Below are 14,753 nucleotides of genomic sequence, written 5' to 3' on the forward strand. Positions count from 1 at the left end.
AATCTATTATTTAAGGATTTCTGACTATTTAGGAATATTGTGTTGCAAAAATAAGAGTTGCACTCCAGTTTTGGGCAACAACCTGGCTCTTTTTTCATCAAAAATATTACCTGCTTCTAAGAATATTCTGAAAAGACAGATGAAGCAGCGGAAGATAACAGTAATCTTGCTATACAGTAAGGGAATGCAGTAGAGATAAAAGTCGGGAGTGATAAGAGCATCGATGTTAAGCATGTCTACTATTGTTTATCGGTATTACTAACGGTAGTATATGTTTTAACTCTTGTTAAGATTCGATAGTAAACAATAGTCGGTATTGTTCGGAGTATGAAAAAAAAGTTTCACAGCTTTGTTCTATTATTTAGAACAAAGCTGTGAAAGAACCCAGACTGTGGACTGTCATGATTCATCATCTCAAAAATGAGCTTATCTGCTGGGGTAAGTTCTTAGTCTGGAGATGGTGCTAGAGTTTGTTTTGAATTGAATGATAAATCGTCACCTGTTGCACTTAGTTTCAATTGTTTAATTGTGTAACACTTTTTTCCAAATCTTGATAATAAATAACCTTTAAATTTTGGGTAAAAAATGCGACAATGAATTGTTGGTAATAATAGAACCACAGTCAGGGAACCTTTTGTTGAAATTTGAAAGAATTTTAGAAACAAAATCAGCTATTGTTTTATCATTAGCCGAAAAAAAGCTCATGTCATATAGGCCAAGAATTATGAGATGTCTTGTCGGTGTGTTGCTGCTAATGGAAATTTATATAAAATTTATATAAAATGTCACTTAAATGTCTTACTTAAAGTCTAATTTATTTTTACTGTTTGTCAAATAGTGGTTGTTAATTTAATCTATATGCCTGCGTGCAAGCTCTGATTGAATTCTCCGCACTTTCTCCCCAAAGTGGTAGTGGTACATAACCATGCCGATTGATCTCAATGAAAAACTTGAATTCTTGCTCGATCTGAAATTATTAGAAAAAATTAATCATAAAATATATAATGTCATTAAAAAAACGTCAAATTTTGAATTATGGGAACTAAAATTATTTTATAATGTCAAATCCATTTTTATTTTATTTTAGAAAAAAGTTGATTTTTCATTCAGACTTAAAGTAAGACGTGACATTATATAAATTTTCACTTGTGGGTTTATAAAAACTTTTTGAATGCTCAGTAAAGCAGCAGTTTATTACTTTCTTTGTGGCAGTAAAACCCCATCTAAAACTTAAAAAATCAATGTAAAAATGCAGATAATTCGTTGGCGGAGGAGAGCACACCGCCGCGACATTTTTTTGAATGAAGTCATGTGAAAACATAGATAATATATATAAACATATAATATATATATATATATATATATATATATATATATATATATATATATATATATATATATACATATATATATATATGTATATATATATATATATATATATATATATATATATATATATACATATATATATGTATATATATATATACATATATATATATATATATATATATATATATATATATATATATATATATATATATATATATATATATATATAAACATATATTATATATATATATATATATATATATATATATATATATATATATATATATATATATATATATATATATATATATATATATATATATATATATATATATATATATATATATATATATATATATATATATATATAAACAGTAGTAAACATAAATTATTCGCAAAACAGCTCAACTAACTTTCCAGATTGATAATAAAAAAAAAAAACACTGTAGTTAATAAATTTGTTTTTTATTATTCGTGCAAATGTTTTAAAATATTCTAATTAAAATAAAATGAGTTTATTTTAAGAAAAATATTTTGCACGCTTTTCAGTAAAATATATAAGTAATCGAAGATACTTTTAAATTGCGTTAAACTTTAAGCAAAATTTTTGACGCTTTTAAGTAAAGTAAATTGTCCCCAGTATGCCTCTCTGGAAATGCATTGCAGCCAAGCAGAAAGAATTTTAATTAAAAGTTTGAACTAATTTAGTGCAAAGTTAAGGCTACATATGAATCATTGCTTCGACTTGACCATAGATCTGAGGTTAAGTCAACTGAAGCAACATTTGATAAATCGTTTTTTAATATGCTCATTACTGATTCTTGAATATTAAAATGCAAAATTAGAAGTTTGTTTTGAGAAAAAGTTGTGGGAGACTTCATGTTTATTTCAGGTCGCAGAAATGACATGAGTCCTTTGAAAGCATCTGTTGCAACATGTGCAAATGGTAGATTACCCATACAAAGATACTTCGTCATTTCTAAATCAGCCAAAAGTTGTCTTTTATCATTGGCATTACACTTCGTTACGACTTTGCAATATGTTTTTAGCCCTGTTCAACTTTGTTTTGTACTTATTTGACCTGGGCACAACTTACATTGAGCAATGTCTTTACCATGACCGTCTTTTATGAAATATTCCCAAAAAGCACTTGCTCGAGACATTTTTTTCACTCCTTCTTAATCTTGTATTGCTGATTATTACTTCACTTAATAAACTTAAAAACAATACTGAGACTGTAAAAATATTTGTATCTTGTTATAACAATCATCAAATTAATTAATATTAATTATTAAAAACTTCCTTTTAATACAGTACATTCTCTTTAATTCGAATCTCCTTAATTCGAAAACCTTCATAATTCGATTAAGTCACCGAGAAATGCGTTTAAGAAAAATCAACTTTCTATAATTCGAAAATCTGTCTAATTCAAACTTTTATTTTCCCAATAAAATTCGAATTAGAGAGATTCTACTGTATAACGTTTAATAAAAATTTTAATAACTATCTTTAATAAAATGGGAAATTAATGCTTATTAAACTTTTTAATATGATGGTAGTAGAATGAAATGCCAAAATATACCTCGGTAGTGAGGGTAGTTAAAATCTTTTTTCATAAAAGTACGGTATTATTTCATGAAAGTACGGTAAATATTGCTTGAACTTACGGTAGTGTCGGTGGTCAAAACACGGTATTTAATGAGGGTTCGAGAGTTCGGTAGCACTGCCGCTGTACCTTACTATACAGCATATATTAGGATAGTAATCCTTATTATCGCTCCACTATTTAAACACTGCTTCTTTGCTTTCTATTTTACCTATGCCTTTCTCAGCCATAAAACAATCTGTTTCTTTTTTTATTTCTTCATCTGCAATTCCAAAAATCTTTCTTTACTTTTTTTTTTTAGAGTTACGCTTTCTTTCTTCTTCTGACTCATAGCAAGTATGAAAACTTTTTACGATTGTCATTCTTAAATTTGATGCAGATGGGTGACAACCTGACGTAGACGGCTGACAATCTTTATTGGTTGGTGAGCAACTAGCACTATCGGAGAAAGATGAATCCATTTAGATTTTTAATTAACTCTAATTCACTTGAACTAAATAAATATAATAAATGAGGGTGCTCTTCTATGTAAAGTTGTATAGGTCTTTTGAGAGTCTCAATTCGATCCAACATTAAATATGTACTATTCCATCTTGTTTGAACATCTTGGATTGGTAATAAAGGTGTTAAGATTTTGGAACCAAATTCTTTCTGTATTCTTTTTAATTTAGTGCAAGCCAAACTTGAGTGGTTAAAAGAGTACAGATGCTTCTGCATTTCTTTATCGTGTCGTATACTGCAACCTAATCATGATGCAGATCTTTAATAACTAGCTCCCGTTAATAAATAAAACATGAGATTCCGTAAAGTCAGTTCCAAGTTAAAAGCACTGTCTCGAAGGACTATATATATTTTCTTTTTGGAAAATTTTAAATCCTTCTCTCAACCAATTAGCATCGCATTAAACAAATTTTGAAATATTTATTGAACAATGGGACCCTAGAAATTGCTTACAGTGTAGCACACGATACTTTCTAATAAAATTTTATGTGATCCAATGCGTAGTCAATGCTATAAATACATCATTACTATAGGTATTTGTCAAAATATCTGTTGTAAAGGAAGTATAATTAGGGGCAGAAATGTCATTAAATACTACGGTTTTTAATTTTTCATTGATAGTGGTAGCATTTTTTACTTAAAAAAACATTCTACTTGGAATGAGATGCTCTGGTTGCAATTGAGCAATCAATTAAATGAACTCCTGATCGTTAACTACAGAAAAAGGTTGATTGTCCATCGCAATTTTGGTGTTCAGAAAGTATTAAGTCACCTTAACCCTGAGAATGGTGGAAAATCTGCTGTGTACTCAAATTGTAGGGATCAAAAACGCATTATCAGTATGAACAAAAAAGATACTTAAGAAAAAAAAGGTAAAAGAATGCATTTAAAAGCCATTAATAAGGGTTGGCAAAATGAAGAACAACAACTGGAAACTTATAAATCCTTCTCATCCGGAAGGTTTCGATTTTTTTTTTAATTATAAAATGTTTATTGTTGTTTCTCAGCATTCGCTTTTTAGCGCAACTTGTATTTTTTGAAAAATAATGACTTTTTAATGGCTACAGCTTTTTGCTTCAAATTATTAGGACATGTTCTACATATAATGATGAAAGACTTGTAGCAAAATTGATCCCAAAAACAAAGTACTTAACGAATTATTGACATTTTCCCATTTGATTTCATTAACCAACCCTCCAAATTTTGATGTTTTTGCCAAAAAAAAATCAAAAATTTTAAAAAAACTTTTACTAAGAATGTAGGAGTGATTTTGGTACAGGTCCTTCATGAAACGTTAATGAATGATGGATGAAACGTTTTGCCATATATGAAGCTCTAATTTCTTGTAGTTTCCAAATTATCCTTTTTCAGAATTTCTTTTAAAATTGATTTTGCAACCTTTTTGACATATTTTCACAATTGTAGGAATAAATTTTTGCAAAATGACACTTTTATTATCTTTTATTTTTTTAAGTTGTGCTCTGACTTTTTTTAATTTAAAATTATAAAATGTAGGAAATTTTATTTTTTTAGTGGTGAACCACTTTAAAGCTTTTTCTATGCTTTTCCACAATTTGAGCAAGTTGTTCTCTCTCTACTGGATCAAAATATTTGTCTTTGATGTCTCCTATAAGCTTGATACCTTAGCTCTGCAATATTGCCGACACAAGAAAGATTACATACAAATGTTTTTACAGCGTTAAAGTCCTCGAATTTGTTCCAATACTCTGATGGAGTATTTAGCCATTCTTTGAGTCTGTTTATTTTTAACAGATGAAAATACAAACAGGAGCAACAGCAGTATTAGATTTAAACAAAGTACTTTTCGTAAAAATGTCAAATATGCTCGGCCATCCTCTCAACATTTTTTGCTTCTTCATCATTAAGTTCAAAAATACTAGAGTACGAATATTTTTTTATAATAAATGGCTTTTAACATCCACCTTACATGATGATCAGAAAAGACATAACGAATGCGGAAATCTCTTTTAATATGTCCACCAAAAAAAAATTGAACAAGCTCCACCAGTACTAGATAGTCCTCAGAAGGAAGTGTTTTTCTCTCCAAACATTACAGTGCCTTCAAGTGCTCGTTGAAAAACAATTATTTTGATCATGATGCCAGTCCCACACTCAAAGTTCTTTTATATTCTTATTAAGGTTATGAAATTCTTCCTTGAACCTTTCAAACAGCTGAACTCTTGGTAATTTTTTCAGACCACAAATAGAATTGGCTGTTGCTTTAATAAAGAGCTTTGGAATATGAAGTCTTTATTCAAGTTGAAGTAAAGAGCGACCAGTTTGCTTCTCAATTAGTATTGCACCTCCATTATACGCTTCACTGTTTGGAAATGTTGTATCATAGACAAGTGCAATAACAGATGTTTTCAATTGCCATTTATCAACTAGGTTCATCACTGAGCAACGTTGCGTTTGACCAGATCCGTCGGAAACTTTAGGAGTTCCTAGCACTTTAGGAGGTGGCCCTGCATATACACAGCTTTTTTCCAGTAGCTTTTTTGAAAGTTTTTCTATCCTAATAAATTTACAGAAATTCAGGTGAAATCAAAGTTTCTTCAAATAATTTAGCTTCTTCAATCCTGTTAGCCGATCTTGCTCAATGGACCGATGTTTTAGAAAGTGTAATAGTTAAAGCAGCTCCACCTACTAATAAAGTTTTTCCCAAAATAAGTAGCGGTTGTCTTTCACTAATACCGGATCCATCAGCAACTGAACACGTTTCTTTTAATAGTTCTCTTTTTGGAATTTTCAACGTTATCGCAGATTTTCAATGATGATATTATCTGATCAGCACAGTTTTTTCTATTAGACTTTGTTGGAATACGAGCAGGAAACCAAAAGATTTCAATGATATTGCTAACTAGATGATTTGCAATGAGTTTTTGTCCTTTTCTAGGATTGTTTTCTCTCTAAAAAAGATATTTTTGCAATATAGCTTTTCTCAATGGTAGCTTTCCTTCCCTAAAAGTTTCTAAGGAAACTCCAACAATTTAATAATTTAAATGAGAAGAACGTCTGCTTTTTTTAGCGGCAATACTTTTGTTTATAGCAATGGCTGAAATATGTTTTGAATCTATTAAACATTTTTTTCCTGATCTGAATACTTTTTCTTTATCTTCAAAAGATATATTATTTCCAAAACTTTTACTCGGTCTACCAACCTTTTATGGTATGGAAACCATTACCGTGGTTTAATACAAGACTGAAGCTTGTAATATAAACACTGTTAGTAACTATATGTTTAGATATATACTTTTTATACATTAAAAGGATATAGAATAAGGTTCATTAAAAACTTTGTAAATTAAACTTCTTAACGTTAGGACATGTTTTTAAGAACTATTGTTGTCGCAAAAGACCTTATAATTTATTGCTGCCTTAACAGAAATAAAAACTTAAGACATAACGATTTCTTTAAATGCAATTTTACAATTTTATATTTATTTGTTTGCCTCAAGAAAATTAAGAACTTAATGAGTTCCTTAAATGCAATATCATAATTTTAAATTTATAATGGAACAAAAGTTTCAAGATTACAATGTTTGAAAAGTATTGGAATAAGAGTAACTGAACTGAATGCTATGCAACACTTGTTTTCCCATATAGATAGATAGGTGGATAGTATGCAATTATGATACAAGACTATATATGGTCTTTAATAATAAAAGATAAAAGTGTCCATACACCCTCAATCATCTAAGCTTTTAAATATAAATGGAAAAAGTTGAACTTTCATAAAAAGTTTAAAAACTCAAGAACTGATCTATGAATACTTAAGAATCTGACCTAGAGTACTTAAGATAACATTAGAGTTATTTTTTTTTCAACATTACTAATCACTAAACAAAACTGTTTCTTAAAATTTGAAATTATAAAAATTACATATATATTTGGTATATATAAAAAATAGAATATCTCAAAAAATTTTTTTTGAAATTTTAATAAACAAAACTAATGTTACACCAATTTTTTAAAATCCCATGCACAGCTCAAAGTTCCATTTCTGAATATGAGCTACCTAATGCAAGTGAAGATGAAAGCTTTGAGTTAAGTGAAAATGGTGAGTGTCTTCCATCGGATAAGTCTAGTGCCCTTCTAGAAGTAGCTCTTCTGAATCAGATCAGCCTTGTCCAGAATATAGGAGAATAAACAGTTTAAATAGTTTACCAAATTAGCGTTTTTGTCTCTTTTTCTTCTTTATATGGTACTTTAGTTAAAGTTTCCAATTAAAATTTGTACTGTTTATCATCTTTACATGCATGTTATTTTGACTATTAAAATTTTTATCATATAACTGTGTAATGGCTCCGATTGTTTTTATTTTTATGAAATTGGTTTGTATTATTAATAAGGATAAATAAATAATTTTTAATGATGCGTCACAAAAATTATTTATATAAATTATAAGTAGAAGCGGATTGAGAATTGATCCTTGAAGAACTCCATACAAAGTATATAAAAATAGAATATAATGTAAGCTTTAGTTATGGATCAGAGGTGTGCTTAGACTGTTTTTGTTTGAAATAACTATATCGCTTAACATTTCATAAAGCCCTTATACCTATTTTTTTAAAGAGGATATAACTTCTTTAAATTTTTATTCAATTTTAACGATTAGATGTTCGATGCGATTAAAAGCGTTTGTAGCAAAATTGGGGATTCTCATCCGGTCCGCCGTTAACAATAAATACTACTATAATTCAATACTTTTATATTTATTTCCGTTGCTATTATATCAATCCTTTAAAAAACAAACATTCAAAGTCCATTAACATAAATAGGTTAATAGAATTGCTTAAGACAACGTACTTCCTTGGGCCATTAAGCTAATGTACGTACCTTTACGGCTCAAAGTAAATGGCTTAAGGTTTCGTCTGTTGAATTAGTAATTAGATGGATTTTAACAGTTAAAATATTACTGATAAATTTGTTTTATTATAGTTTTTAAATCATGATATCGCGTATCACTGGACCTCTCCCTTCCTGTCGCAAACTGTCATAAATCTTTATACTATCTCTTTACCCTTAATACTTTATATGCAGCCTTTATCTTAAAATGTATTTAATGTCAAAAGTATTTTTTCATTCTACGTTATATGTTTTTGTTATGTTTTGTTTTTCAACTGTATTTCACTTGATTTTGTTTTTATCATTTTTGTTTTTTTAGTTGGTTCTTTCAGCATTTCTTGTTCTTTAGCAATACAGGGTTTTTGATTCTGGATTTAATTTATGTATTCTAAAATTTTCTTTATTCTTCTTATCATCTTGATGCCAATATATCTGTTGAACGCATGAAAGAGTAAATATATAAATAGTGTTTATAAATGTTTATTTCAATTGACCTTGCACTCTGATGATAAAACTTTAAGTGCAATTCTCACTTAATCAAAAATTGCCTTTTGTTTTTTCAGGTCCTATTAATGTCAACACTTTTTATCTGCGCTTATTTTCTTTTTATTGTTTATTGGTACATCTGCATAAACATTTGATATCTATATAAATAAAATTTTAATTTTAATCTTTTTCCTTCAAAATGATTTTATTATTTTCAGTTTTGCTTCACTTTGCTTTGTCCCAGGATTCATCTGAAGGTTTACTTTATGTTTGGTTTTATAGATATTACTTTTTATACCTTATAGATATAAAAACTATTTATTTTTAAGTACCTTATACTTTAGTATGTGAAGACAGTACATGGAAATGTTTGACCTGGAAACATTATTGCAACGACCCTCAAAACAGATACTATATGGAAATCAATTGCCGACAAACATGTGGATTATGTCCAAGTATATTTAATTATTGTATAAAGATATAAAGATTTTTTATGATATATAGTTACTGTTGTACTATTTTTAAATCTTGATATTTGTATAAAAGCTATGAATTTATTACAACTACCAAATGAAAAACCAGAAAGTTGAATAAAAAAAGAACTCAGAAAAATTATTCACCAATCATTAACTTTTCTTGCTTGATTAATTATGCTTGATAAATTTGTTAAAGAGATACTACTACTACTGCTGCTACTACTACTACTACTACTACTACTACTACTACTACTACTACTACTACTACTACTACTACTACTACTACTACTACTACTACTACTACTACTACTACTACTACTACTACTACTACTACTACTACTACTACTACTACTACTACTACTACTACTACTACTACTACTACTACTACTACTACTACTTATTAATTTACTACAGTTTTTAATATGTTTTTAATTTAATATGTTTAGTTTGTGAGGACCTTGATACTACATGTGCAATTCAAAAGAGTAAATGTCAAGATGGCGCAAAAAAAGCATGGATGGAAAAGAACTGCCAAAAGTCGTGCGGTTTTTGCAAAGGTAAAAGCATAAAAATTTTTAGAAACTAAAATAAAAAATTAATTATAAAATATAAATTATAAAAACTTATTTATACATTTTTTCTTTAAAGTGCAGGCAACAACAACCACTCCAGCGCCAAGTCCTACGCCAACTTGGAGAGTTATACCAGCGGGTAAACTTTTTTGAATAATATCATTTGGTTTTTAAAACATCATTAGCTTGATTTCGTACACAAATATCTATTTTTACGCTTATATATATATATATATATATATATATATATATATATATATATATATATATATATATATATATATATTAAACCTTTTGAAATAAAAGGTAAATGTGGTGTACCAAAAGTGCAAAATGGGCGTGTTATTAATGGCGTTAATGCAGCAAAAGGCGCTTGGCCTTGGCAAATTCTTATCCGATTTATGGACGAACCTCATTGTGGAGGAACAATTATTAGTCCGTTTTGGGTACTTACTGCTGCACATTGTGTAGCTGATAAAGAAGTGCTTATTTCTCGTTTTGAAGTAATGTATGTTTTTAAAATTAAATTTTATGCTGCTGTAAATATCTATCTTTTTAACTTTTGAAAACTGGCATTCTTTTTTTTTAGATTCTATTTTTTTAAATGTATAACTTATGCATTTATTTATAGAGTTGGTGAACACGATTTTGATAATGACACAGAAGGAACTGAAATGGCAATAGGAGTTAGTAAATTTGTCATTCACAATCAGTATCAGCGAAATGTTCTTGATTATGACGTTGCTCTAATGAAGTTATCTCGTCCTGTTCCTTTTGGTAAATATGTTGCGACGGCATGTCTTCCAGATAAAGGGTATGAGATTCCTACTGGTACTAAATGTTTTATCACAGGCAAGTTTTTGGTAGTTTAGTTGTTATTTTGGATTTATAAAATCATGTTTATTTGTTGCATTTTATGAGTTATTAGAATTTATAATACCATTGTAACCTAGTATCTATTTAAACCCGTTATCTAATTTGCCCTGTTGGTATAAATGATAACTGTTGCTATAAAATGTTATAAGGAAAAACTGTTATTAAAGCGTAAAAATTATATATATATATATATATATATATATATATATATATATATATATATATATATATATATATATATATAAATTTTCACTATTATAATGTAAATAAGAACTATTTTTTTAAGTTAGATAAGGCGTCCATTGTCAAAAATTTGATCCATACATAACTTGCGCATCAAAAAAGTTTATAAAAATTTTAAAACAACTTGCAAATTTATATTAATAGTCATGGAGCGTATACTCTCCTGAATGTTAATTGGAAATTAAAAAAAAAACCTTTTAAATAGTATTGGGTTTGCTAAAATGTAATGAGCGAAGTTTCCATGATTTGAGTATTTATAGAATGTGAAACAGCATATCAGGGTAATGAAAATTTCTCCATTACAATTTCTGTATATTAAAAAAAAAGAACGACGTTAACGACCAAGTACGACACTGGCTGCTTTATGAGTTTAATTCAAGCCGCTTAGCAGCCGAAGCTACACTAAATGTATGCAGCCATATCAGTTAGGGTTCGGTGTCTTTTATGATAGAAAAGTCTTGGTTTTAACGCTTTCTTAAAGCAACTTAGAGTTGTAAGGTGGACCCAGGTCCGGCAGATCAACAGAGCTTAACTTAGAGCGTTTAATGCAGCTAATCAAAAGAAATCTTAGATAAACCACGCACTGTTTTGAAAACAAACTTGGATGCTTTTATGGTACTATAAAATACAAAAATTGCAAAAATTGAGAAAATTGAAACCTCCAAGCTCACTGATTGCTTGTCACGTTACCTGAATGCTAATCAACCAAACAAGTGAGCAGGTGCCTGCATGAATCATTTGTTTTTATACCATATATTTTACTTAAATACGAAATTGGCAGTGTTTAAAATTTAGTTTATTTATTGAAACTTTAATAATTAAAGTCTCATTAAATAAGGTGGTGGCTACTCTCACCAGCTAATTTTGATTGTTTTATGTTTTCAGAAATGAATACTATTTTTAGATTTTGTGTGCTTGGCCTTTTTTCTTTATTCTCGTGTATTTTTTTTTTTAGCAATCTCATCAGATAGAATGCATATAAGTCTATTAAGACTATCCCAGTGTACTCGAAACTTAAAATTTAAGAATAAATACAATAAAAATCTTAATACCAAGTATTCTCCAAGATTAATCTAATCCAACACTTGTTTACAACGACTTTTCTTGGAGAATACCAACAATAAAATATATCACTTTATAAGAATAAAACCATATCGCGTATAACAAAAATACGAAATATTTTTGAAAAAAACAATTTTTTTTAGTTCTAACAAATTTAACAAATATTTATTTTTAAATTGAGAAATAAAATTTTAAAAATCTTAAATGAATAAATGTTTTTTTTCTGAGAATAGAAAATGCAAAAACTATCAAATAAAATATCACATGGGTTACAAGTTTTACTTTTACTAACAAGCAATGGTCCTTCATTCTTGTTAGTAAAAGTAAAACTTGTAACCCATTCTTGTCTTCCGAACAATATAGGAGTATCAAATTTGAATGGAGTTTTAGAATTAAAAAAAGGAAACTATGCAAATGTCGTATTATTATGGTTGCAGGTGTAAAACAGAGTACTAATAATAGAATTAGGTGTAAGACATATTTCTATCAGTAAAGACAGGTCGTCGCATGATAATTGTGTTGTTATTCTAAAATTTTTAAAATTGTTGAAAATGTTTTACTGTTGTTTTGTTGTTATTCTTTATAATTATGAATTATACGTCGTTTATGATATTTATATTTCATGATTAAACACTATTTATATAATTTTTATGATTTAACTATTACTTATACACATATTATATATACATTATTAAACTATAATTTTATTTAAATATTTTTTTTTTTTTTTGTTAATTAATAATTTATTAAAACTGTAATTGCTTAATTCTTATAACATAAAAAGCGATTTTCATGATTTCTATAATTCTCATGTAGCGAGGTTAAGACTGTGCTGAAAGGGAAAAAGTGCGTTTAATTTGTTTAAAAAAAAGTTTTTCTATATATATATTTTTTAGGTTGGGGTAAAATAAATCCGTTTGATTCAATGCATCATAAACTTCAACAAGCAATGTTGCCGGTTGTCGACAGAAAGGCGTGTCATTCTTTTAACAAGAACTTTACTCTGCTAGACGTAAGATTAGAAACAAACGCTTATTTTTTTTTTACTTCATTGTTTACAAAAGGTCTTTTTAAATTAACATATTTCTATTCAAAAGGTCAATGAAAGAATGATTTGTGGTGGACATGGTCCATCTAATCCTACTGGAGGTTGCCACGGCGACAGTGGAGGTCCTTTTGTATGTCAAGCTAAGAATGGACAGTGGTATTTACAAGGATCTGTGAGCTGGGGATCAGCACGCTGTAATACAAAAGAAGCCTACACTGTTTTTGCGAAAACATCATACTTTAGAGAATGGATTGATTTACAAACTGCATAAAACTGCATAAATTCAATTTATTTTGTTTTTCTTTTTGATTTTAACATTCCAACTTTTAAACTAGTTACTTATTCTAAATAGTTCAAATTTGTGAGATGTTTTTCATTTTAACTGTGATATTGAATAGGTATGCAATTTTATCATTGACTTCTATATGAAATCTAAAACAGAATAAATAATAAGACTTTAGTATACTGATAATACAGGTACTTACAATACAAGTACACTTACAATACAGGCACAACTGTGAACACACTTTTGGAAAATCTATACCTTAAATTAATTGTCCTACTGGAGTAACAATAAACTCGGCTACTATTACAGATAATATAATTATAACCAACATTTTTAAATAAAGATATTCAAAAAGGTTTACATTTGATAATTTTTCTGTATTCCTTGCTATAAACTTAAGTTTAGAAAAAGTTATAACACCTAAATAGTTGTTTATTAGACGTTGAAACAACGTTTAGACAAAGGTTTAGGTTTGGTCGATTATCTGTTTAGAATGAAATTCAGATTAATGTTTAAAACGAACGTTCATAACGTTGATATTCAAACGTATTTTAGACGTTTATTATAGGGTTATTATATGTATATAAAGCGCTTAGATTTAGTCAAATTTACCTTTAGATCTAGTCTAATAAACGCTTATAAAGCGTTTAGATTTAGTCTACTCAACGCCGTTAATGCAAGTTCTCAAACTTTTTTGTCTTGTTTGTTCTTGGTGATAACAAACATATTTTTTTTCCGGGCTGCAACATTTGTTTTTAAACAATATGATATGTTAAGTTTTAAAAGATATGTTAAGTTTAAACAATATCTATATATATATTGTTTAAAACTTAACATATCTTTTGCGATGAAGTATGAAAATATGTATATATATTTTCTACAAAAAAATAAAAAATATGTATATTCAAATAAAAAATATATATTAATCTATGATAATTTAAAGACCGGAATTTTAGTTGAATAGTTTTATGGCATTATAAAATAGGGATGGCTCATATCACAGTAGTGTTTGAATTTTGAGCTTAGACTTTTAAATAAACCTTAAGAGGTTTAACTTTAAAAGTCTAACTAGTCGTATGTCAATTTGTGTGTTCTTCACACTCATACTAATAAAAACTTTCATATAAAATGGAAAAAACAGATTTTAAACTTGAAATAACTAATTTTTTTCGACCTTTAATATGTTTGCAGACATACAACTGGTTAGAAATTAAACATATAACTTAAAACTTGTTTGAAAAAGTTGTTTTCTCAGTTTAATGTTTTATCTTCATTGAGAGCAGCACTATTTTATACCAAGATATGGTCCATCATACAAAAGCTAAACTAAAGCGCTAGGAGAAAAAAAAACTTTTTTTTCTAAAAATTTTTTGGGTTAAAAAAATGCAGCGAAACATAA

The 14,753-nt window shown here is 28.1% G+C and overlaps 1 protein-coding gene across 1 annotated transcript; it reads left to right on the forward strand.

The window, feature by feature from the left end:
* Nucleotides 1-8,966: 8,966 nt before the first annotated feature.
* Nucleotides 8,967-13,355, forward strand: LOC100213276 (chymotrypsinogen B). Its single transcript, XM_065790936.1, has 8 exons — nt 8,967-9,048; nt 9,136-9,246; nt 9,714-9,824; nt 9,916-9,978; nt 10,146-10,347; nt 10,471-10,691; nt 12,917-13,032; nt 13,118-13,355. Exons 1-8 carry the CDS (start codon nt 8,991-8,993, stop codon nt 13,337-13,339), a joined length of 1,104 nt encoding a protein of 367 aa, XP_065647008.1. The 5' UTR covers nt 8,967-8,990; the 3' UTR covers nt 13,340-13,355.
* The last annotated feature ends 1,398 nt before the right edge of the window (nt 13,356-14,753 follow it).

This window comes from Hydra vulgaris, chromosome 02, assembly GCF_038396675.1.
Source record: "Hydra vulgaris chromosome 02, alternate assembly HydraT2T_AEP".
NCBI lineage: Eukaryota > Metazoa > Cnidaria > Hydrozoa > Anthoathecata > Hydridae > Hydra > Hydra vulgaris.

What these genes read in the sequence shown, in the direction of transcription:
- LOC100213276 (XM_065790936.1), top strand. Translation starts at nt 8,991, where the DNA reads ATGATTTTATTATTTTCAGTTTTGCTTCACTTTGCTTTGTCCCAGGAT. An exon ending in GTCGTGCGGTTTTTGCAAAG is followed by an intron (nt 9,825 to 9,915) that starts GTAAAAGCATAA and finishes TTTTCTTTAAAG; the next exon opens with TGCAGGCAACAACAACCACT. An exon ending in AGAACTTTACTCTGCTAGAC is followed by an intron (nt 13,033 to 13,117) that starts GTAAGATTAGAA and finishes TCTATTCAAAAG; the next exon opens with GTCAATGAAAGAATGATTTG.